Source organism: Leptonychotes weddellii, chromosome 2 (assembly GCF_054177405.1).
Source record: "Leptonychotes weddellii isolate Sample4059 chromosome 2, ASM5417740v2, whole genome shotgun sequence".
Taxonomy (NCBI): domain Eukaryota; kingdom Metazoa; phylum Chordata; class Mammalia; order Carnivora; family Phocidae; genus Leptonychotes; species Leptonychotes weddellii.
Window position 1 is genome coordinate 5,803,302 of NC_138370.1, and position 23,439 is coordinate 5,826,740.

General features: G+C 35.9%; 1 protein-coding gene across 1 annotated transcript in view; it reads left to right on the forward strand.

Annotated features, from left to right (window-relative positions):
• The window catches only part of WDR17 (WD repeat domain 17), an 89,109-nt gene that overhangs the window by 55,982 nt on the left and 9,688 nt on the right, over window positions 1–23,439 (forward strand). The window contains exons 13-23 of the mRNA XM_081812883.1: window positions 4,786–4,959; window positions 7,064–7,266; window positions 8,235–8,384; window positions 8,472–8,602; window positions 8,902–9,027; window positions 10,053–10,208; window positions 13,303–13,367; window positions 16,067–16,199; window positions 16,978–17,069; window positions 18,766–18,865; window positions 19,684–19,823. Coding sequence (XP_081669009.1) covers window positions 4,786–4,959; window positions 7,064–7,266; window positions 8,235–8,384; window positions 8,472–8,602; window positions 8,902–9,027; window positions 10,053–10,208; window positions 13,303–13,367; window positions 16,067–16,199; window positions 16,978–17,069; window positions 18,766–18,865; window positions 19,684–19,823 — 1,470 coding nt within the window. The remainder of the gene's footprint in view (window positions 1–4,785; window positions 4,960–7,063; window positions 7,267–8,234; window positions 8,385–8,471; window positions 8,603–8,901; window positions 9,028–10,052; window positions 10,209–13,302; window positions 13,368–16,066; window positions 16,200–16,977; window positions 17,070–18,765; window positions 18,866–19,683; window positions 19,824–23,439) is intronic.

The following is a 23,439-nucleotide window of genomic DNA, read 5'->3' on the forward strand; positions in this document are numbered from 1 at the left end:
CCCCCCCCCAATGCTAATGCCTTGACATTGGATGATTTCCTAAAATGTAGAACTTATGTACATAGTTTTGAAAGGTCATCCTTGCTTATGAGCCTAGTATTTACCATGTAAAAATCAGCTCAGATTTAAAAATCAATCCAAGTCAAACCCCCACTAAAATTGATCCTTCAAGTCACTGCACTTCCAAGAATCTTGCATTTCAAACCTCTCTTTATGCTATGTAAGTTATACTTAAAGATTCAAACTTTCTTTAGATATTGTGAAAATAATGTGAAATTATGCTCTTCCATATTGCAAGTGGAAAATCTACATATTAAAATATTAAAACCTTGTTATACTTGTGTTCTGAGTCAAATCACATACAAAATGATGGATCTATATATTTTTTTTCAGTAATATAGAAGAATTTATAACACACTGTTAGAGGTTTTATGCAAAGTGAGCTCGTGCCCAGCTCCTCCCCCAGGACTCCCCATCTAAGTGGCCTGATAATGTTCACAACAAAGCTGCCGAAGCCAAAATCCTTGGCCTCTTCTCTTATACCTTGTCATCTGTCTATTTCAATTTCCAGTCGGCCATCAATTCCTGTGATATCATCCATCTAAATATTCTTTTTCCGACCACTCCCTTCTCCTGCCATAAACCAGTAATACTTGTTTGCTTTTGGACTTCCTCAAAAACCTTCTAAATCAATTCCAGAATTCATATTCTTCGTCACCACTTCCTTGTCTCCCTGCCCTACCTTCTTTATGTTGAAGTCAGAGTATTTAACAACCAGATCTCAGTGCACCATTTCATTGCTTACATTGATTGTAGGGTAAAATGCAAAATCTTAGGAGCCCCTCAGGGAAGTCCTTGTATAATCTGGTTCCTGTGTGTTTTAGTCATGCCATTTCAAGCCTGGCTCCCCCTTGTTCTTTGTATTCCAGCCACACTGGCTTTCAGTTTCTTGAACTAGTCAGCTCATTTTCATACCAAAGCTTTCCCTCATGCTGTCTCCCTATATCTAGGATTCTGTTCCACACCCCACACCGTACAACCCTTCTGTATTGTATATAGGTAACACCCACCTATACTCTAGCTCTCTGCACCAAATCACTTCTACAGAAAAGTGTTTCTTGACCCCCATGTTAGGTAAATTTCTTCTATGATATCCTGGGAGCACTTAACATAATAAAAGTAATTGTAACAAATAAAATTAATAAAGATTAGAGCAGAAATAAATGATAGAGGGGTCCCTACCTGGCTCAGTTAGTGGAACATGTGACTCTTGATCTCAGGGGTTGTGAGTTCTAGCCCCATGTTGGGTATAGAGATTACTTAAAAATAAAATCTTAAAAGGGAGGAAGGAAGGAAGGAAGAAAGAAAGAAAATAGAAACTAAAAAACAAAACAAAAAAAACAATAGAACAGATCAATGAAACCAGGAATTGGGTTATTTGAAAAGATCAGCAAAATTGCTAAACCTCTAACAAGACTCATTAAAAAAAAAAGACCCAAATAAACAAAATAATGAATGGAAGAGGAGAAATAACAGCCAATGTCACAGAAATACAATTATAATAGAATATTATGAAAACCTGTATGCCAACAAATTGGGCAACTTACAAGAAATGGATAAATTCCAAGAAACGTATAACCTACCAAAACTAAAGCAGGAAAAAATAGAAAATTTGAACAGACCAATCACCAGCAATGAAATTGAATCAGTAATCAAAGAACACCCAAGAAACAAAAGTCCAGGACCAGACAGCTTCACACGTGATTTCTACCATTTAAAAAAGAGTTAATATGTATTGTTCTCAAATTATTCTAAAAAATACAAGAGGAAGGAAACCTTCCAAAATCATTCTGTGAAGCCAGTGTCACCCTGATACCAAAACCAGATAAAGACACCACAAAAAAAGAACTACATGCCAATATCTCTCATGAATATGGATGCAAAAGTCCCTAACAAAATACTAGCAAACCGAATCCAATAATATATTTAAAAAAATTACACACCACCTTCAAGTAGGATTTATTCCTAGGATGCAAGGTTGGTTCAATATTTGCAAGACAACGTGATACATCACATCAATAAGAGGAAGGATAAAAACCATATGATCATTTCAATCGATGAAATGTACAAAGTACAATATCCATTCATGATAACCCTCTGCAAAGTAGGCCTACAGGGAACATATCTCAATATAATAAAGTCCTCATATGAAAAGCCCACAGCCAACATGGTACTCAATAGTGAAAAGCTTAGAGCTTTTCCCCTAAGGTCAAGAACAAAACAAGGATGTCCACTCTCACCACTCTTAGTTAACATAGTACTGGAAGTCCTAGCTACAGCAATCAGACAACATAATGAAATAAAAGGCATCCAAATTAGCAAGGAAGAAGTAAAACTCTCACTATATGCAGATGACCTGATACTCTATACAGGAAACCCTAAAGACTCCACCAAAAAACTACTATAAAGTTGCAGGATACAAAATCAATGTACAGAAATCTGTTGCACTTCTATACACTAATAAGCATCAGAAAGTGAAATTAAGAAAACAATCCCATTTATAATTGCACCAAAAACAATTAAAATATCTAGGAATAAACTTAACCAAAGAGGTGAAAGGCCTGTACTCCGAAAACTATAAAACACTAATGAAAGAAATTGAACACAAAGAAATGGAAAGACATTCCATGCTCAATGGGTTGGAAGAGCAAATGTTAAAATGAATAGATAATCAAGGTGTGGTATATATATGTATAAATACACAATGGAATATTATTCAACCATAAGAAAGAATGAAATCTTGCCATTTGCAACAACATGGATGGAGCTAGACAGTATAACGCTAAGGAAAATAAGTCAGAGAAAGACAATTACCATACGATTTCATTCATATGTGGAATATGAGAAATAAATGAGCAAAGAAAAACAAAAAGAGACAAACCAAGAAACAGATTCTTAACTGTAGAGAACAGATTGATGGTTACCAGAAGGGAGGTGGGTGAAGAGATGGGGGAAATATGGGATGGATATTGAAGAGTACACTTATCATGATGAAAAAAAATCAACTATGAATTACTTGACACATAACGATTAACCATATGAGTAATATAAGTACATATAATTTTAAAAACCATAATTAAATTTTAGTTGGAAATTTGCTGTCTCGCCCTCTAAAATGTAAGGTCCATGAGATCAGCAACTGTGTTACCTATTTTTAGCAGTATATTCTTAGCAAAACACTGTGCTTCTAACCCTCTCTGTGCCTAGAAGAAAGTAGAAATTTAAAAAGTATTTCTTCAGTATACAAATGGATAGAATTATCTTGTATCTGATTAGTAGAACAGTTCCACATTCTTATTTCTCTGTTCTGTAAGGTTAGTAAGCATTTGACCAGTTGAAATAAAAAGTAGATATTATTGCAATATGTTTTGTTGGTTAAAAAAAAGGTCTTTTATACTTAACTTTTATGCTTACTACCAAGTATACCTAATAAATTTCATTTTTATTTTTAAAAACCTTTTAAAAATGTTCGAATAGCAGTATCCATATTTTACGTAGCCCCTTAAGAGATGTGAAAAATACCTTGAACTTACAAAAGTTTATTCATAAGATACCTCTGAATTTATAATTTGGATATCTATATGTACATTCCTTGAATGTTTATTATTTAATTTTTAAGATTTTACATTCATGTGTCCATATACACATATATAAAAACATACTCATGTATACATGTAAATATTTGCATTATGCAAAGTGTATTTTCCCACATGTAGAGACTGGCCCATTTGTCAGTGGGACTTAGGCAGATGTAATAACATGCAGATTGGCATGCCAGTTTGCAAACTGGTGTATTTATGCATGTGGGCTTAAATAAATGCAAGTATTATAACCCACATGACAAAAATTAGCAATTTGAAGTTTGAGGAAACAGTTGGGCCAAAATGTGTAACTTCCATTTAGAGCATGAGGGCTGTTTGTATGATTGTTAAACATAGGGAGTTACATTCTGGAAGGGAGACTTCGGGCATGATTTCCACAGTTCTTTCCTAGTCGTCCTAACTCCATTCGGAACAGTGTTCCAAGTATGACCACAAGGATGTAAATAGATAGTAACGGTTGCTTAGTTTACTCTCACTCGCTTGAGAATAACAAACAAAGATTATTAAAAGATCATATCCACATATTTTAGTTACAGAGGATCCTTAGTTGGAACAAACAGTTAAAGCATCTATCTCAAGCTGGTGCAACCACCAGAGACAATTGGGAAACCAAGACTGTGACTTTCTGTCAGATGGGACAACCCTGGTCTGTGGGGAGATTTTCCAGCATCCTTCAGGGGAAGCTCTGCAATTTGTGCTCATGCCACAGAAGAATTTACCAGTGGTCAGGGCATGTAGTGATTAATAATTTGCTTACCAGCAAGGAAGCAAATCTCAATCGCTCACCATTGGGGACCCTTGTTAAGACCCAACAGTTGTGAAATATAAAGATCTGAGAAATATTCAAGAAGTTATGAATCTGGACATTTTTAAAAAGAACTTAGAGAAATATGAATTCCATTATCTCTGATCTAAGATTAAAAACTAAAAATTCAACTGACTAAAGGAGAATATAAAACTCTTTGCACTAAGGAAGTTTCTGGGAATAATGGTTTTACTTCTGTGAGTTTTAGGTCTAACTTCATTAAGGAAGCAAAAAATCGTAGTTTTAAAAATTAGAACTGTGTACATTTTAAAATTATAACAATATCAATTTTTTTCATGTTTTAATGTGCCATTGATGATGTTTCAGAGACATGATAGCCACTGGCTGTGAAGATAAAAATGTTCGTGTCTATTATGTGGCCACCAGCTCTGATCAACCACTGAAAGTATTTAGTGGACATACTGCAAAAGTGTTCCATGTTAAATGGTCTCCTCTGAGCGAAGGAATTCTTTGTAGTGGTTCTGATGATGGGTATGTATTTTTGGATTCTAATTTTTTAGTCCTTAAAATCATAAGCTTATAATCTTCTAGAAATGTATGTATTTATATGATCCAACTTATGGGTGGAAATATTTTAAATATGTACATAAAACAAGGATGTATAAGCAGTTAACAATTACCTAATTGCATTTAACCATAGTAAATTAAATTTTGCCATGCTTATGTTATTATCATATTCATGATTTCTATTTCCTTACTTGTTTTGCTTATTATGGATGCTTATTTCTATCTTATTAGCAACAGAGTTAACAGAAACAAAAATTTCAAAAGGATCAGATTGGAAAGGGAAAAAAGACTTGAAACAAACAAATCTCTGTAAAATATAGAGAAGAGTTTATTTTTAGTAATGTCCTGATATTTAATATGGAAAACAGCTGTACTCTGTTTTCATTAAGAATAGAAAACAAGAAGATGATCATGTATTTTTAGCATGAAGATAATTTATTTAGAAGTGAGAGTGATTTAACATTTTTTTTCTGGGTTTGTGAAAAAGTTACTGAAATCTTGTCTCTATTTTATATTCAAACAGGATAGATTTTGCATAGTTTGGTCCCTATTTGAATATGAGATAAATTTAGGTAAGAAAAATCTTACTTTATGCAGATAGAAATCATACATACAGTAGCCACAAGTTTAATATTGAATAATTGATTATTTTCATCTTGAAATTTTGGCATCCGTCCAAATTTCCTAAGAAAAGCAATTGTAAGATTTCTGTGGGTTATCACTGGAAATGTTACTTACAGTAAGGTTATCGTGTCCAAGTGAATGAGTTGACTTAGAGATTTTTTGTCTCTTAACATAGACCTCAGTGTCTAAATTCTATTGCTACATCAAAAAAAGTATAATCTTCAACCATTGTCTAGGAAATATTTGTCAGAAAGATAGCAGTAAGCATTTTACTTAATTATGGTGATGGAACTTGAAAGTCTTTTGTAATTCTGGTTGTTGGTCCCTTTATATGACTATATAGATGATAACATGCTGTCTTTTAAATAATGCTTTTGTACAGTGGTGGATAGATAAAGCTTTTCTTGTGCTTGACTACAAAATATAATTATGATGTTAGCCTGATGTTTGCTTAATCTAAATTATGTCATAAAGCAAGAACTCCCGTTCTAGTATCTTTTATGATAACATTAAAGTATTTTGATACATCTCACTTTAACATTAGCTTATTTATGAAAGCATGATATTAACCAAAATAACTTCAATGCTAGCATAAGGATTTAGCACAAAATTAGGTTGTGATATGCCTGGACACAGGTACCAGGATAGGGGAAAAAGAAGTGAGTCTTCATAGAAAGCAGATATAAATATGCCTTAAAGAAATAAAAAAATATATAATGTGTCTCCTTTATAGTGTAATATAACCTTTGAAGTATTAATATTTTGGCATTGTCAGGTTAATATAAATCTGCAACTAAAAATTATTATGAATTAAGTTGGCATTTGGAGGTCTTAAATTGATTCTGAGTTCAAATTTTATTTCAAAACATTTCTGCTTTGTACAATTGGTAGATTCAAGTAATATCATGAATCCAGTTATATTTAAATTTTGTACTTGATTTTAGAATAACTATAAAATAGTCAGCCAACTTATTGTATTGACCAAAACATGCAGGAATGATTTGCTCTGTGATAGGAGCATAAAGATGAATTGATTTTTCAAATAATACCCATCATCATACATGCTATATTTTCATGATTTACGAATAATGTGAGTGTTGTTAAATTATTATATCCATATTATTAGTAATATTTTTGGCTTTATCTGTTCTGGATATTTCACTTTAAGAAAGAAATTTTTTAAGTCTATAAACTGAAATAGTAGCTTTAGGATCAGTAGGAAAGGACCAGTTAAAGTAGGGAAACAAAATATCGAAATAGGCTAGCTCTAGCCTAGTTAGTTTTTCATTTTCATCTGCTATAAAGAAAAGAATTGTAACATACCTTGAAACTTAAAATCCTTTTTCAATTTACTGAGAAATAATTGTGCTCCACTAAGAATGTGTCAGTACTTCAGACAAATTATAACTTGAAAGGTATTATATACATAATATTCTGTTTTCAGTTCTGTTCGAATCTGGGATTATACTCAAGATGCTTGCATAAACATTCTTAGTGGCCACACTGCGCCTGTGAGGGGATTAATGTGGAATACTGAGATTCCGTATCTACTCATATCTGGCAGCTGGGACTACACTATAAAAGTATGGGACACTCGAGAAGGAACGTGTTTGGATACTGTTTATGACCATGGAGCAGATGTATATGGTAAAGTGTTTTTCATGCACTTTTAAATTTTGCTGTATTAATGAAGTTTATCATCTCTGAGAAATACAGTGTTTTTTTAAGAAAGCTTACGGTGTTTCATTTTAAAATAACATTCTTATTAAAACTGTACTTGTTTATTATTGAAATATCAGAATACACAGAAGATAATCCAAAATGTCATGAGAAATTATTTGTGTTTCTGTGTGCACACACATGCACACACATGTAGCTTGGATTTTTCTGCCTTCCTTTACCATCACTCCAGAAGGACCTTGGAAAACAGGAAATCAGTGATAAAGTAGATATAACTTCTCTAGCCATTCCTGTATCTCTACTCTTGGATATTTAGGAAAATGTTTTGCTTTTTAATATAATAGTAAGTCTTTAAATACAGTTAAGCTGGGTATAGGACTCAGGGTTCTTGCATTTTGCATGTCACTTTCATTTATAGACCCAAACCTCAGTGGCCCTAAGTGGTGAATTAAGAAGATGAAAATGGTTCCTTAGAGAAAGTCACCCCACTCTAGGCACTTGGGTCCATATACTTTACCTCAGTGGCCTTTCAGTTGAGGCAGAGGGGCTGAGTGTGGGAGAGAATCCTTTTTCTGGATGTTCTAAACTGGAAGGTCCCAACTCTCTTTCTTCTTGTAATTAGAACTTCCGTCCATCCATTACCTCACAGGTTACCATGACTCCATTGGTGTGACAGGTATGCTTGCTGCTGAACCAACTGAAATGCAGTTTCAACGTTTTCATCCAGGACCATTTGCTAATCATTATTCAATTTTCTATTTGTATTTATAGAATATGCTAAATAATATATGCTTGTATCATTTTCAGCCGAAATAGAAATGCTATTTCAAAACACTTCTATATAACTTAAATTCTGTAGTTTTACGAGGTACGCATAGATAAGTAATATTTTTCAATGTTTACTTTAGTTGAAATAGGTTTCTTTTTTCCATCAGGTTTAACATGTCATCCGAGCCGCCCCTTCACTATGGCCTCTTGCTCCCGAGATTCTACAGTGAGACTCTGGTCGTTAACACCTTTAATCACTCCTCTACAAATAAATATTCTGGCAGACAGATCTTGGGAAGAAATTATCGGGAACACTGGTATTGAAAATAAGCATCTATTAGATTTTGTTTTTAAATAATATCTTACAAGCAGTCCTTTCTCACTGAATTATGTCTGTTCTTTAGATCATGCTACAGCACAAGGCACTCCTCCTCTTTTGTGTGGTAAAGTATCAAGAGAGATTAAACACGAAATAGAGAAACTAACTGGTAATCCTCGAGCAAAAAAACTAAGATGGTTTTCAGAATGTTTATCCGTGAGTATTACAGGAGTTAAATGTGAACATTTTCCCTGTAGTCAAAATGAATCATTGCAAGTCTTACCATTATCACATATTTACATGTATCATCCCAGCTCACCTGGTCCCTCTGAGCATAGTTGGTGCAGAGTAAGAAAGCAAATGCAAACCAGAAACAATAAAGGAGATCAATTATTGTTATTATTTGGTTAATTTTTCAACTTAGATATGCCTGCATCATATTTTTGAAAATGCAAAATTCTGTGGGGTTTTGAATGCATTATTATATCTTTGGTTATTCTGTATCAACCTTTTAGCCTCCAGGTGGCAGTGACAATTTGTGGAACTTAGTTGCTGTGATCAGAGGGCAGGACGACAGCCTGCTTCCTCAGAACTACTGTAAAGGAATAATGCATTTGAAGCATCTGATTAAATTTAGAACGGTAAGTGAAGTATGCAAGGATCATGTCCTCAAGCAGAAATTATTTTTGCCTTTTCACTGTTGAAATACCAGAATTATTTTGAAAAATTTATAGAATTAGAGTGAGTAGCCTGAAGTAAGTGAACACTGAGGAGATAAATTTTCAGTGAAAACTGATCATGAGAGTCTGAATTATCTGAGACCAGATTAAGGCAGCCTTGGTTCCCATAGGTCGAATCTCATGAATTTCTTCAAAGGTCACTTGGAACTACTTGAAATGCTTTACCCTATTACCAGATGACTGTGACATGTGGACCACTCTGACTTTAGTCTCAAGGGCCTGATAGACTGTATTTTGGGATATGTTTTATTAAAACTGGCCATGTTAGAACTCTTAATGGATTTCATTTCAAAATTATCAGTGACCTTATGCATGGAGTGATATCCAGTATCAACACACCGGTGCTGGGACCAGAAAGAGGAAGTAGCTCTTATATTTGCAATGAAATATCATGGTTAACTTAGCTGTTAGAGCATGAGAACTGGGCCAGAGATGTGGATTTGAGGGTCATACGAAACAGTTATTTTCATAAAGGAGGACTTTGTGTAGTCACACCACCACCTAAGGACAACAGCTCTTACCTCTTGCCAGTACAGGAGCCAATTAGAGTGAGCCTGTCATTTTTTATTTTTATTTCAGACTTTTGTACATTTTTTCACTAGTTATATATCACTTTATCTCTCATGACCTTTTGGCCCCTGAACGTCTATAGAACCACAACACCTGGTGAGTTTTAAGGACAATGGGGTTTAGCCTCTCCCTGCCCACACCAGACACATCCACTCTTTACCCTGCACCCACACCAAAATATTATATTGGAAGAGGTATCATATTTTATAGAGAAAAAGTATTGATTTTTTAGAATATTTAATTTCCAGTGCTACGTGCTTTTTAAAATACATGCCCCTGTAATGCTTTTATAATCATCTGTTATCACCAGCTCTTGTATAACAAAATTTAGAAAATTTTATTTTCTTTTTAACCAGTCTGAAGCCCAAGAATTGACAACAGTCAAGATGTCTAAATTTGGTGGTGGTATTGGTGTCCCCACTAAAGAGGAAAGGCTGAAGGAAGCTGCTGACATACATTTGAGATTAGGACAAATTCAGAGATACTGTGAACTGATGGTTGAACTTGGAGAGGTAAAGTGCTAAAATCAGTGAGTTTAACAAAGTATTCTAAGTCTTGGTGAAATGCTAAATATTAAGCTTCTCTTTTTCCAGATCTATTTGCTTCTCTGCTGGTCTGGTATCAGGTGTATATCTGAGCAGTACTTCTCAAAGTGAGATCACCTGGACTAGCAGCATCAGCATTACTTGGAAACGTGTTAGATATGCATGTCCCGCCCCACACCTACAGAATCAGAAACCCCGGGGATGTAGCCCAATGATCTGTGCTTTTACAAGCTCTCCACATTATTCACATGCATGCTAAAGTTTGAGAATCACTGCCCTAAGGGTAGGCTCTTTGATACCCCATAAATACCCATGTTGGCTGAGTGGCACACGGTGGACTCCCCTTGTTAATACTGTTTGTCGTGACTAAACCCCACAGTGGCCAGAAGAAGGTTTTCATTGAGGATCATCTGGTGAAAGATGCTTCTAAGGCACATCTTGATTGTTTAGAGGACTGATTCAACAAAACAGAGTTTTCAAAAGAGGTTAAGATGAATCTATCCTATTAAAATTCAAGATAGTGGTTCTTTTGAAAAGTGGGTGGTAAATAAAATAGAACAAAAGGGGGAAGGAGCTTCTGTTTCTTGATCTGGGTGCTGGTTACTTGAATGTATTCATTTTGTGCAAATTTATGAAGCTTTTCATTTTTATTAACAGCCATTTTAGCTCAAGAAAAATTCTCCCACCCCTCCAAAAAAAAAAAAAAAATTAGAATGGCATGGAGTCATTTCATAGTTGATCATTTTGAAAAGCTCTAAGTTAGTTAATTTTATAATTACAAAGCATGCTATTAAGTGTACTAATAAATAATATAAAGTAAAACTAAGCAATAAAGTTACATTAAAATACATCAAAATTAAATTTAACTCACCTTTTTATTCCCCCATACACTAGAGGCAAATAATGAATTACTGCTTGACCTAAGACAAAATGTCATTTAAAAATGTTACTGAAAAGGAAGGGGTGCGTGGTTGTCTCAGTTGGTTAAGCGTCTGACTCTTGATTTTGGCTCAGGTCATGATCTCGGGGTCATGAGATCGAGCCCCAAGTCTGGCTCTGTGCTGGGCATGGAGCCTGCTTAAGATCCTCTCTCTCTGTCTCCCTCTGCCCCACCCACCTCCATTGCGCTTGTGCGTGCACTCCCTCTCTCTCTCTCTCACTCTAAAGAAATTAAAAAAAATTTTTTTTAAGGTATTGCAAACTATAAAGGGTTTAGGAGCAATATAAAAATTTTACTTCTGAAGAAGTTGAGGTGTCTTAAAAGTTACCCTTTTAACAAGGCTCTATTAGAATATCTAGTCAAGGGGCGCCTGGGTGGCTCAGTTGGTTAAGCGACTGCCTTCGGCTCAGGTCATGATCCTGGAGTCCCGGGATCGAGTCCCGCATTGGGCTCCCTGCTCGGCAGGGAGCCTGCTTCTCCCTCTGACCCTCTCCCCTCTCGTGCTCTCTGTCTCTCATTCTCTCTCTCAAATAAATAAATAAAATCTTTAAAAAGAATATCTAGTCAAGGAGAAAAAGAATAATAAATTTTGACAGAATACTAATTCTTCATCTTCCTCAGTTTTATATCTGGGTATATAATATTTCTAAGCTATATTTAATTCAAATTTAATTAAAGATACTTTAATAAAATATCTACTTCTGGAGCTTAAGAATTTTGTTGTTGTGCAGTTTCATTAATGTTCTTAATGATCCAAAGAACTGTGCTTACAGTCCTTGAGAAATAGGAATGTCCTTGTAATTGTTCATGGTCACCTCCTTCCGTAGTTTCTGTTCCTCTGAGATTAATACTGTGAGGTTAGGAAAACATTTAATCTTTTCACCTACAAGACATGTTTTTATAGAAAAATCTTGATGATTTCTAAGTTAATTTAACCAACATTTTAACTTCTTTCTTCCATTTGCCTCTACTATAATAAAGGCAAATTTCCCTAAAAATATATTTTAGATTACTTTTTTAAAAAAAGGTAACATGACTACAAATAATATAGTATTAAAAATTACCCATTTTGTACACCCGACACTAATATTACACTGTATGTTAACTGGAATTTAAATAAAAACAAAACAAAAGTTACCTATTGAAAATTTAACCCCTTATTTTCAGGCTAATTACCAATTTTCTAGCCTTAATTGCAGTAGAATTCTACTGTTTGGGAGAGCCTTAATTAAAATGAAGCTTAGATTCATGTTGTGATATTTCAGAATACTTTACCTTCATCTCCCTTCTAGACATGAGTTCAGTGAAATCTATATTTCCATATAATTGTCCACTTGCCTTGACTGAACAATGATCTTCTTTAATAACAGTCTAATTTTTAAAATGTGAAGATTGGTATTATCAACTATAAAGGAAGAAGTGACAAGAAATAAAGTTTATAAAAAACAAGGAAAGAATAAAAATAGAAATAAACATCTTATTTGTTAAACAGAAGTGACAGTGTAGTAAAAATTTCAGTGTGTATTATTTTGAACATAGAACATAGTTACCATAGAACAGATTACTCTGAGGTTGTGTCAGAAGATGAGTTAATATATTTTTCAAACTACATACTTTAGTTACTACTCTTCTCCTTCCCTCACTCTGCCCCTGCCCTCTAGGTTTGGGATTTTCCATGCTAAATAATACAATTTATATATCTTACTTAATTTTAAAGTGTGGTATATTTATACTCTGTGGAATGCATCAGATAGAATACAAAAATTTTCCTGGAAATCCAAACACTCTAAAAACACACTAGAAACTCATATTATACATGTGAGTTCATTAAAAAAAAAAAAAAAAGTCCATTAAGAGTTAGTGCAATCGGGCACCTGGGTGGCTGAGTCGGTTAAGCGTCTGCCTTCAGCTCAGGTCATGATCAGGTCAGGAGTCCTGGGATCGAGTCCCGAGTTGGGCTCCCTGCTTAGCTGGGAGTCTGTTTCTCCCTCTGCCCCTCCTCTGGCTTGTGCTCTCTCTCACACTCTCTCTCTTTCAAATAAATAAATAATATCTTTAAAAAAAGAAGAGTTAGTGCAATCAAAATAGACCTGTTTTTGCCTTTCTTTTTTTCTATTCTAGTGGGACAAAGCCTTGTCAGTTGCACCAGGGGTGTCTGTGAAATACTGGAAGAAGTTAATGCAGAGGTAAAGAGAGTCTGTGTCCAAATACATGTTTTAAAATATTTTAAAATGGAAGCAGTATATAAATACGATAGCAGCTTTTGAGATTTTTTTTACTGTTATGTTGTCTTTAAAAATAGCTGAATTTTATGTCTACTAATACAGTGAATTAAATGAATCAGTTACCAGTCATTTTGGTGTTCTTATATTTGACCTGACATCTGAAAGAGACAGTGGAAGGCAGATTTTCCTATGTCAGTGGAGGGACTGACAGATCAGTAAACATACTTACTGGTTAATATATTGCTATTGAAATATAAGTGGTAAGATTTTCTGACGGTTACCAAAAGTTCACAGAATACTTATTCTATAAATAATCTCAGAAATTCTCTCTGGACACTAGTCCCTGCCATCTCCTGTCCATGAATATAAAGGAGGAACTGATGACTGAGAAGACTTTCTGAGATATATTAGTCTCTTACGGCTGCTGCAACAAAGTACCATCAACTGGTTGGCTTAGAACAACGGATATTATTCTCTCACAGCCCTAGAGGCTAGCGGTCCAGTATCAGGTTGCCGGAAAGATTGGTTCCTCCTGAAGGCTCTGAGAAACACTCAGTTCCATGCTTCTCCCCAGCTTCTGGTGGTTACTGGCAATGCTTGGCATTTACTGACTCATGGATGCATCACTCCAACACCTGCTTTGTTTTCACGGGGTGTTATTCCCTGTGTGTCTCTGTGTTCACATTTCCATCTTTCTTTGTGAATACCAGCCATATTAGATTTAGGGTCTACCCTAAACCAGTATGACTCCATCTTAACTGATTACATTGGCTAAGACCGTAATTCCAAATAAGGTTACACCTGTAGATATCATGGCTTCCTACTTCAACATATCTTTTGGGCAGACACATTTCGACTCACAACATAAGACTGTTTTCTATTCTATTCTATTCATTCGGTGAATATTTATTTAGTTAGTGTTCACTTTGTGCCAGTCTCTGTGCTAAAGCCTGTAGAGTACTATTTAACGAGTAATTGCCTTGCTTCTGGCATCAGAAAGTTTTGACTTTCTTTCATGGGACATGATTTAGAAACAAAATCAACTGCAGCTCACATGTACAAATAAAAATCTGTCAGAGGCTAAACATGAAATGCAAAAGGTTAACAAACATATCTGCCATGGGAAAGTAGACTGTTCCCTAGCGCCTGCTTTCCCAGTGGTAAGTTTATCAACGGGCTGGCTCCAGCCACCCCCCACTGTAGGCTCCCCATCTTAAGTCCTAAGAATCCCAAATAATTCCAAGTCCCTGTACTGCACAGCTGTGAATGTTATCCCTCCCACTGAAACCTTAATAAGGTCAAGTTAACAGATGATGTTTATTTCACAAAACAATTTTGTTTCAACCTCAGCAAAAACTATTTCATTTATTTTGGGAAACCAGCACCTGATTTTCTCTGGTGGCCAGAAAATGGTCTCCCCACAATGCCACAACTGACAGTATCTGAGCCCTGGTTCCTAGCAAGGGGATGTTATTCCTCTAACAAGGAAATCAGGGTCACGTGGTTAAAAACAGTCGTTGGGGAGAACGCCAGTGACCCTGTGAATGGGAGACTGTTAACAGTGAGCTGGGCAAACAAAATCTGTCTGCTACACCTACCCAAAGATTGGCAGTTAATGTAGTTTTTTTTTTTTTTTTTGGCAGTTAATGTAGTTTAATGCAAATGCCAGCATAAGTTAAATAGACCAGATTAATTTTCAATGAAACTGTAAGAGTTGAATTAATTTGGTTGATCATTGGGAAACTCCTGGGACTTAGTTAGGAAAAGAGAAAGACGGGGATACAGAGAGAGACAGAGCAGACATACTTATACCCTTCATCATCTCCAAGATCAGGATCCTGTTTTCCCCTCACATATCGGGAGCATTATTTTTTTAAACTACCTTGCTTGGGGCACTCATAATATTCTGTATTTTATTATCAATTCTTATACTCTTATGTTGTCTTTTGTAATGATTTTAAGCTACTTATATTTAGAAGCTCTCCATTCATTGTTGTGATCACTAAAACATTTAAAATTCTACTGTCTTTAATGAAGCAGATGCCTGTGTATTTATTAATGCAGTTGAAGTGGATAACCCATCACACATATCTAGTTTACAACTTATTTTCAGAAAATATATTGCTCATTTTAATAGATAAGCTACATTCATTTTAAGACCTAAAATGTTCTGTGGCATTTAAAAATATGAAAATATGTAGTGTTCTAAGAGAAAGCAAGTATCTATTGTATTTATTATTCCAGAAAACTTTTGTCTTCCATATCTGATTTGATTATAAAATCTGAGGCTTTTAGAAAAGTGATGTGAACCATGAGAGACGATGGACTCTGAAAAACAAACTGAGGGTTCTAGAGGGGAGGGGGGTGGGAGGATGGGTTAGCCTGGTGATGTGTATTGAGGAGGGCACGTTCTGCATGGAGCACTGGGTGTTATGCACAAACAATGAATCATGGAACACTTCATCTAAAACTAATGATGTAATGTATGGGGATTAACATAAGAATAAAAAAAAAAGTGATGTGCAAAAGGGCTTATGAACTCTACCGCATATTTTGAATATTTGAATGTTTTAGATATTTCAGATATTTCAGAAAATCTCAGTCCAACCTAGAACCTTGAAATTAGTATATTATAAAAGAAATTGTTCTTATTTTATTAGGAGAGCAGATCAGTTAATTCAGGAAGATAAGGATGATGTCGTTCCATACTGCATTGCCATTGGTGATGTGAAAAAATTAGTCAGCTTTTTTATGTCAAGAGGTCAGCTTAAAGAAGCTCTGCTTGTTGCACAGGTAGGACGATGTAACCACACAAACTCCATGCCCTGGTGGGTGGGGGTGTGGAAGGAAGGCTGTGTTGACTGACCACACGTGCCTTCACATGATCCGGAGTCGTAGACAGCTTGGCTTTTGCCCACCTCCCAGCTGTCTCTGTCCACATTGCAGTCACACAGTCTGGTCACACCGAATGTACTTTAGACCTACAAGAAGCCCTGAAGTCTGAACTTTCGTGTGCTGATGAATGTCAGATGTGGCTGAGCAACTTTTTCGAGTAGCCATGTACTTGTAGATACAAAGGGAGTTCACCTTTTTTTTCCAAATTCTAAGGGTATCTCCAAATTGTATAGATTTCAAAACGATTTGAGTGAGCAGTTGATCCTTGAACAACACAGAGGTTAGGGGTATTGAACCCCACCCAGTCAGAAATCCACATACAACTTTTGACTCTCCCAAAACTTACCTACTGATAGCCTACTGTTGACCAGAAGCTTTACTGAAAACATAGTCGATTAACATATGTTTTGTATATGTATTGTATACTGTATTATTACAATAAAGTAAGCTAGGGGAAGAAACATTATTAAGAAAATCATAAGGAAGAGAAAATACATTTACAGGATTGTACTGTATTTATTGAAAAAAAAAAAAAAAGTCTGCATGTAAGTGGACCCACGCAGTTCAAACCCATGTTGTTCAAGGGTCAGCTGTACTTTGATCAAAATAATATTCTGAAATTGGTCAGCTATCAACAATTAGCTAAAAATTAATTAAAGATTTCATTAAATTTCAGGCTGCTTGTGAGGGAAACATGCAGACCTTACATGTTTCTACACCAAAAGGATCTTCATCTTCTGATGATATCTACAAGGAAGACTTTAAAGAGTGAGCATTTTATTCTTTGCGTGGGGTCATATTTTATTTTATTTTATTTTATTTTTTTAAAGATTTTATTTATTTATTTGACAGAGAGAGACACAGCGAGAGAGGGAACACAAGCAGGGGGAGTGGGAGAGGGAGAAGCAGGCTTCCCGCTGAGCAGAGAGCCCAATGAGGGGCTCCATCCCAGGACCCTGGGATCATGACCTGAGCCGAAGGCAGATGCTTAACGACTGAGCCACCCAGGCGCCCCGTGGGGTCATATTTTAATGGTTGGCTTCCCTGTAGGAGGTTTTGAGAGCCATGCAGTTCATCTTTCTCTGCATACAGAGGGCTTGGCTGGCCTCGTTTCACCACAGTCCTGCGCCATCTCGGCCCCTCCCTATGTGAACAGGGCAACCTCAGGCACAGAGATGGACATGCAGCCCACGCAACTTTTGTGTCGGTTCCAGAGAGGCAAAATGCATTTCAGTAGAGAGATTGCAAATAAAGCCCCTAAGTACTTAAAAACTGATCAAACCTGTTTAAGGAAGGAGGGGCAGTGAAAATACAGGTGTGCTGTTTATTAATGTTTCACTGTAAAGTCAGTGTAGATAATTGTTCATTGTTCATAATCCCAAGCCCCCAGAATTAGTGTTGGGAATAAAATTAGGCTCCTTTTAAAGAAGAAATCCAGATACATATGTTTTTAAAAGAAATGGAAGTTAGAATTCTTCAGCCTTTTGACCTTTGTAAAATTTAATAATCTACTTTCCCGTGCCACATCTATTGGCTCCAATTATTGCTCTAGAAAATTGGATATTTAAACTTCCATTTTTTTTTTTTTAAAGATTTTTATTTATTTATTTGACAGAGAGAGAAATAGCGAGAGCAGGAACACAAGCAGGAGTGGGAGAGGGGGAGGCAGGCTTCCTGCTGAGCAGGGACCCCGATGTGGGACTCGATCCCAGGACACTGGGATCATGACCTGAGCTGAAGGCAGACGCTTAACGACTGAGCCACCCAGGCGCCCGGATATTTAAACTTTTAAAGTAAAAAAGAGTCATACAATGTTAAGCAAATAATGTATTGCGACCAACATACTCCTTCCTGGTTCTTCACTGCTGTTCTCTGCCATTTCTTTCTTTCTTTTTTTTTTTAAGATTTTATTTATTTGTCAGCGAGAGAGCACGAGCAGGGGGAGCAGCAGAGGGAGAAGCAGGCTCCCCGCGGAGCAGAGAGCCCGATGCGGGACTCGATCTCAGGACCCTGGGATCATGACCTGAGCCAAAGGCAGATGCTTAACTGACTGAGCCACCCAGGCGCCCCTATTCTCTCTCATTTCTAAACTTGAACATACACTACCTGTATTTTGTGTCACCACCTATATTCTGAAAAGTTACAGTTCAACCTATAACTCTTCTAAGGTTGACTGTCCCTATAGCTGAGTTATAAATGATTCAGTGTAGGATGGTAAATTTTGAAAGTTAGGCTTTTCTTCTGACATTTGTGGGGGAGGGGAGCCCACTTATCAGTTTGTCTGCCAAGCCTGCTTTCCTGATTTTTTTTTTTTTACCAAAAATCGGTCTTTATACTTGAATCAAAGAGATCAAATTAAATCCGATTTTATCCTTTAATCAGCTTGTCATTATAAAAGGGCAATAGCCCGTTTTATGGTGGAATCTTTGTGTTTATAGAGAATGTATACTATTTTCTTTTCTAGACTGCTGCGCAAAGTCAGTGAAGAACTGGCTGAGTGGTATTTTCAGGACGGTCGTGCCGTACTCGCGGCATGTTGCCAGCTGGCTGTGGATAACACTGAGGTACGGCTCACGGTGGTGTGTGTGGATGAAGAGCTCTTAAGATGTGTCATGGTGTTTGGAAAAAATACGGCAACTTCTCTGTGAGATCTGATTGTACGTGCTTTCCAAGCCTGAGCTTCCACGCCTCCTGAGCACACATAAACTCTACAGACTATGAGATCTTTTTTTTTTCAATTTATTTATTTTTATCACAAGATACATGTTTGTAACAGTCTTACTTTAGGTATTTCATCCTGTGTGAGAAGCAGTAATGTGGTAAAGGGAAAAATCTCTGGACTGGGACTCGGAATACCTGACTTTTGAAAGCACTTATTTTTAAGTATACTTTAGTATATTCTTCACAGATTGTTTTTAAGGTATTTTCCATTTGACCCACTAATCTAATAAGAATGTGAAGTAAAGATGGATTCTGTTTTGCATGTATCCTTAGATATAGTATAGTTAAGGGATAATTGGTAACCATTGTACACTATTGAAAAAGCTTTTAAGAATTTACATTGTTTTGTGATAGATTGAAGGACATGTTGAGGATATGGCAGAAAGACTGTTATGAATTAATTACAAAAATATTACTAAGGCTTTTAAACTTAAATTCTGACCTTATAAAAATTTCCTGTATGTCCTTTTATCACGAGTTTTCCACCTGGAAATTGCATTTATGCTTATATAAGTACTTTATAGGAATAAGACATTCAATATTTTATAAGAATGATTGATTATAGGTTAGTACTACTTTATCTACTTTGTGAGCTTGGCGGGGAATGATGATCCAATCCAGCATCTGTGAAACTGAAGGAATTATTTTCTTATTGAGCAAGCTTGCTATGGCATACCTGATTCGTGGGAATGAGCTAGAGTTGGCCGTGTGTGTGGGCACAGTGCTGGGGGACGCTGCAGCACCCGCCACCCACTATGCCCTGGAATTGTTGGCAAGAAAATGCATGATGACTCCAACATGGTAAGATTTTCTAAATTCAAAGAATGATTCTATAGTGATGGAATACGTTTTTTAAATATCATAAGTTGCATTTGATGTGTGTTGGGAGAATGCAGCATCTCCTTTTTTTAAAATAAAAGCAGATTGTGGGAGGAAACCATGCTATGACAAGGAAGTAACAGTGAGAACTACCCTGGTTATATAAGGAAATCTTCCACGACCCATTCTGACGCAGGGCAGATGGAACTCCATGATCGTTTAAGCACACAAAACATGAGAATAAATGTGTGCTTCTTAAGAGAATCAGGACCACACATTTCCACGTTTTAAATTCTACCTCTCTGCCCTCATTCTTGTCGGATCTTGTGTCTTAGTTTAAGGTTTGGAAAATAAAGTCACTTTTCTAATGGAGAGTAATAACATGGTTTAGCCGGAGACTTGGAACAGGCCATTTCCCCAAACCTGAGCAGCATGCTAAGAAATTGACCCTGGGAAGGCCCTGTCACAGCAGTTCTCGTTCCCTTCTGCAGCGCCCTGATCTCAGGGCAGGCAGTCCTTCCTTATGGAGCCACTCAGGAGAGAGATGATGCTGACAGTCAATAGGTGGTTATTGAATAAAGGCGATTTTAGACTTTTATCTTCTCTTTCCCCAAGTACTTAGAACCTCAGGGAGTTTCTAAGTGAACTTGTTTCTCAGGTCTTGCACCTCTTCCCACCTTACGCCCCATGCACATACATACCACTCTTACAATGGAGCTAGACAGACTCCACTGTTGAATTCTACAGATAATATTAATAATAAGGACAGCTAACGAACCCTTCTGTGCTGCTTACTGTATGCCATGTACTGTTTTAAGCACTTTACATGTAATAACTGACTAGATACTATGCTGTTGATATTGATTTGCCTCAGGCCTCAGTCAGTGTTAGAGCCAAGATTCAAGGTTACATAAACTGGCTGCAAAGTTTGCACTTGGCTACTGTCTTAGTTCAGACTGCTACAACAAAATGTCCCAGACTGGGTGGCTTATAAACAACAGAAATTTGTTTCTCACAGTTCTGGAGGCTGAGAAGGCTAAGATCAAGATGCTGGAAGATTTGGTGTCTGATGAGAGCTGGCTTCCTGGGTCATCACTGGCCATCTTCTTGCTCTGCTCACTTGTGGAAGGAGCTAGCTAGTTTATGAGAGCACTAATCCCATTCATGAGGGCTCAGCCCTCAGGATCTAATCACCTCCCAAAGGCCCCTCTTCTAAATATTGGGGATTAGGTTTCAATATAGGAATTTGGGGGGCAACACAAGCATCCATTCTCTGGGTCAGCTATCATGCTATCCCACCTCCGTAATCTGTGGCTAAGTCAGCAAAAGAGCAACACTTCCCATTTTCCTCTTCTTTCTGGATCTGGGGGCTTCACAGCAAATCAGGAATCTCAGGGGTTTTATAATTTTTTACCTATCTTATGATAAGAGCTCCCTCCCCTAACCCAAATGTAGTAGCCCCCCAATATCAGCCTTAGACTGAAATGTCTTAAATGCCCACCATCCTTAGTGCCCAGTTTTCCCTCTGTCAAGAAGGATAGCAGTCAGTTACCTACTTGCCTTGGACCCATCCCAAAGCATGAGGTTTAACTCAGATTTATATTCACAAAGGTGACCAACTCCATGCTAAAAGTCATCATCTAATCTAAATAAAATGTGATTCGGTTTTTTTTTTTTTTTTTTTAGGTGAGGGTAAAATGTAGCAAAACAGAAATAGAAATTAAATTTAAGTGAAGTCTAAAAAAATCTTTCAACTGACTATATGTCTTAGTTGCTTTTCATATAAAACAAACTTCCATTTCCTTGTAACTGCCCCAAGAAGTTTCCTTTATATATCCATAGATACATGTACCATAAACTAGGATAAAGTTCAAATTCTGAAATATGTGGTGCCGATCAGGTTTATTTCCAGGAGGAATCTGTAATCCTCAGGGGTATTCATAGAGCTCCAGAAATTTAGGTAAAAATGGATAGCTGCATAATTTCGAGAGAATGTTCATAACATTTACTGGTAAAAGTTTCCTTCTTCTTGGTTCTCATTGCATATTATCCATGGTATTCATATTTAAAATCCTTTTCTTTCTAGCTTTCCATCTGTTGGATACAGGTATTATCTAGTTTTATAAAAACATTTAATTAAAAAACTATGTTTTATTTTAGTTTTAGAATATTAACTCTATATTAAGATCATTACCTGTTCTTGCTTCATTGTTTTACAGAATGCTAGTTCATTTATAGAATTTATAACATATGAAACCTAACTACAAAGTAATAAGAACTGTTCGTGTAGCCTAGATACAAAATCACTCTGGATTTTATACTTAAAACTTGTGTAATAAACTGTGACTTTCTACAGTACAAAATGATAGTTAATAGCTAAGCAAGTGAAAAATGGCTGTTCTGGTAGCAAAATTTAAGATTTTAGATTATTTGGTAGGTTTGTATCATTACAAATATGTACATTTTCCCTAATTGGTGAACTGAATTTTCAATAAATAGTAAATTACACTAAACAGTGAATAAAATTAGCTAGCATTGCTATAAATTTCAGTGTATCAGGATATAATTCTACAGTGAGAAAGTCAGGGTTTTGTCTGTAGCTTATAGAAGTTTGAATAGATTTTTAGCACAGCTATTTTATGTACTATAAAAGCAAGTGGTAATTTCTATATTCTCATGGACATAATTGAATACTGCTATTAAATGTTGGTATCAGAAAATACAGTTATTTAAACCTTTTAGTAAGAACAGATGAATTACCCTAATTTGAGACTTGTAAAAACACTCAAAGATTTACCTGCTCTGTGATGATAGAATATTTGACACACACAAGTTGTGTCTATTCCTGTTCTGTGCCCCTGATATACTTGATTAAATATCTCTTAATGTTTTTAAAATAATTATTCACATAAATGACCAATGTACATTTTACTGAAGGCTTTACAAAGAAGGTGAGGGAGGATTTTACCCTCAGAAGTCTTCCCTTCAGAAATTCACATTTGAAATATTGTCTATTCTCAAGTTATGCTGAATGCGTCATATATCAGTTTCTTGAAAATAGAATAACTTCTCAAACCATTCAAAATTAGTGTCTTCTCAGTTATGATGTATGCAACCAAAAACTCTTTACCTAGTGATTTTTAAAAAGTGGTATACAAAATATTTTTAACGTAAAGCTGTTGAGTCCATACAACACCTTAAAATACCTTATTTTTTAAGTGATTTATTCCATTTACTGAATCTTTAAAAAGTAAATCAGAAAATTGCATTTCTATCTTTGATTTCCACGTCTAGGAGAGATGCAGAATATCCAAAATTCTAAACTTAAAACATCTAAGTATTCTGTTGGTTTTAAGGAGCTGGCTAATCCAGCTGCAGCTGGCTAGCATAACTAAAGCTGATGAGAATTAGTTTTCACAAAGTTTGCTTTATAATTCACTCCAAAGAATATGTCTAATACTACTTAGTTTGGTTAGAGAATTCATCTGTAATAACAAAATTAATTGCAAATATATAAAGATTCATTTTGATTTTTAAAAAATTATAGAAATTTCATAATCCATTTATCCTTCATGCTCTTCGGTTTCTGTCATCTACA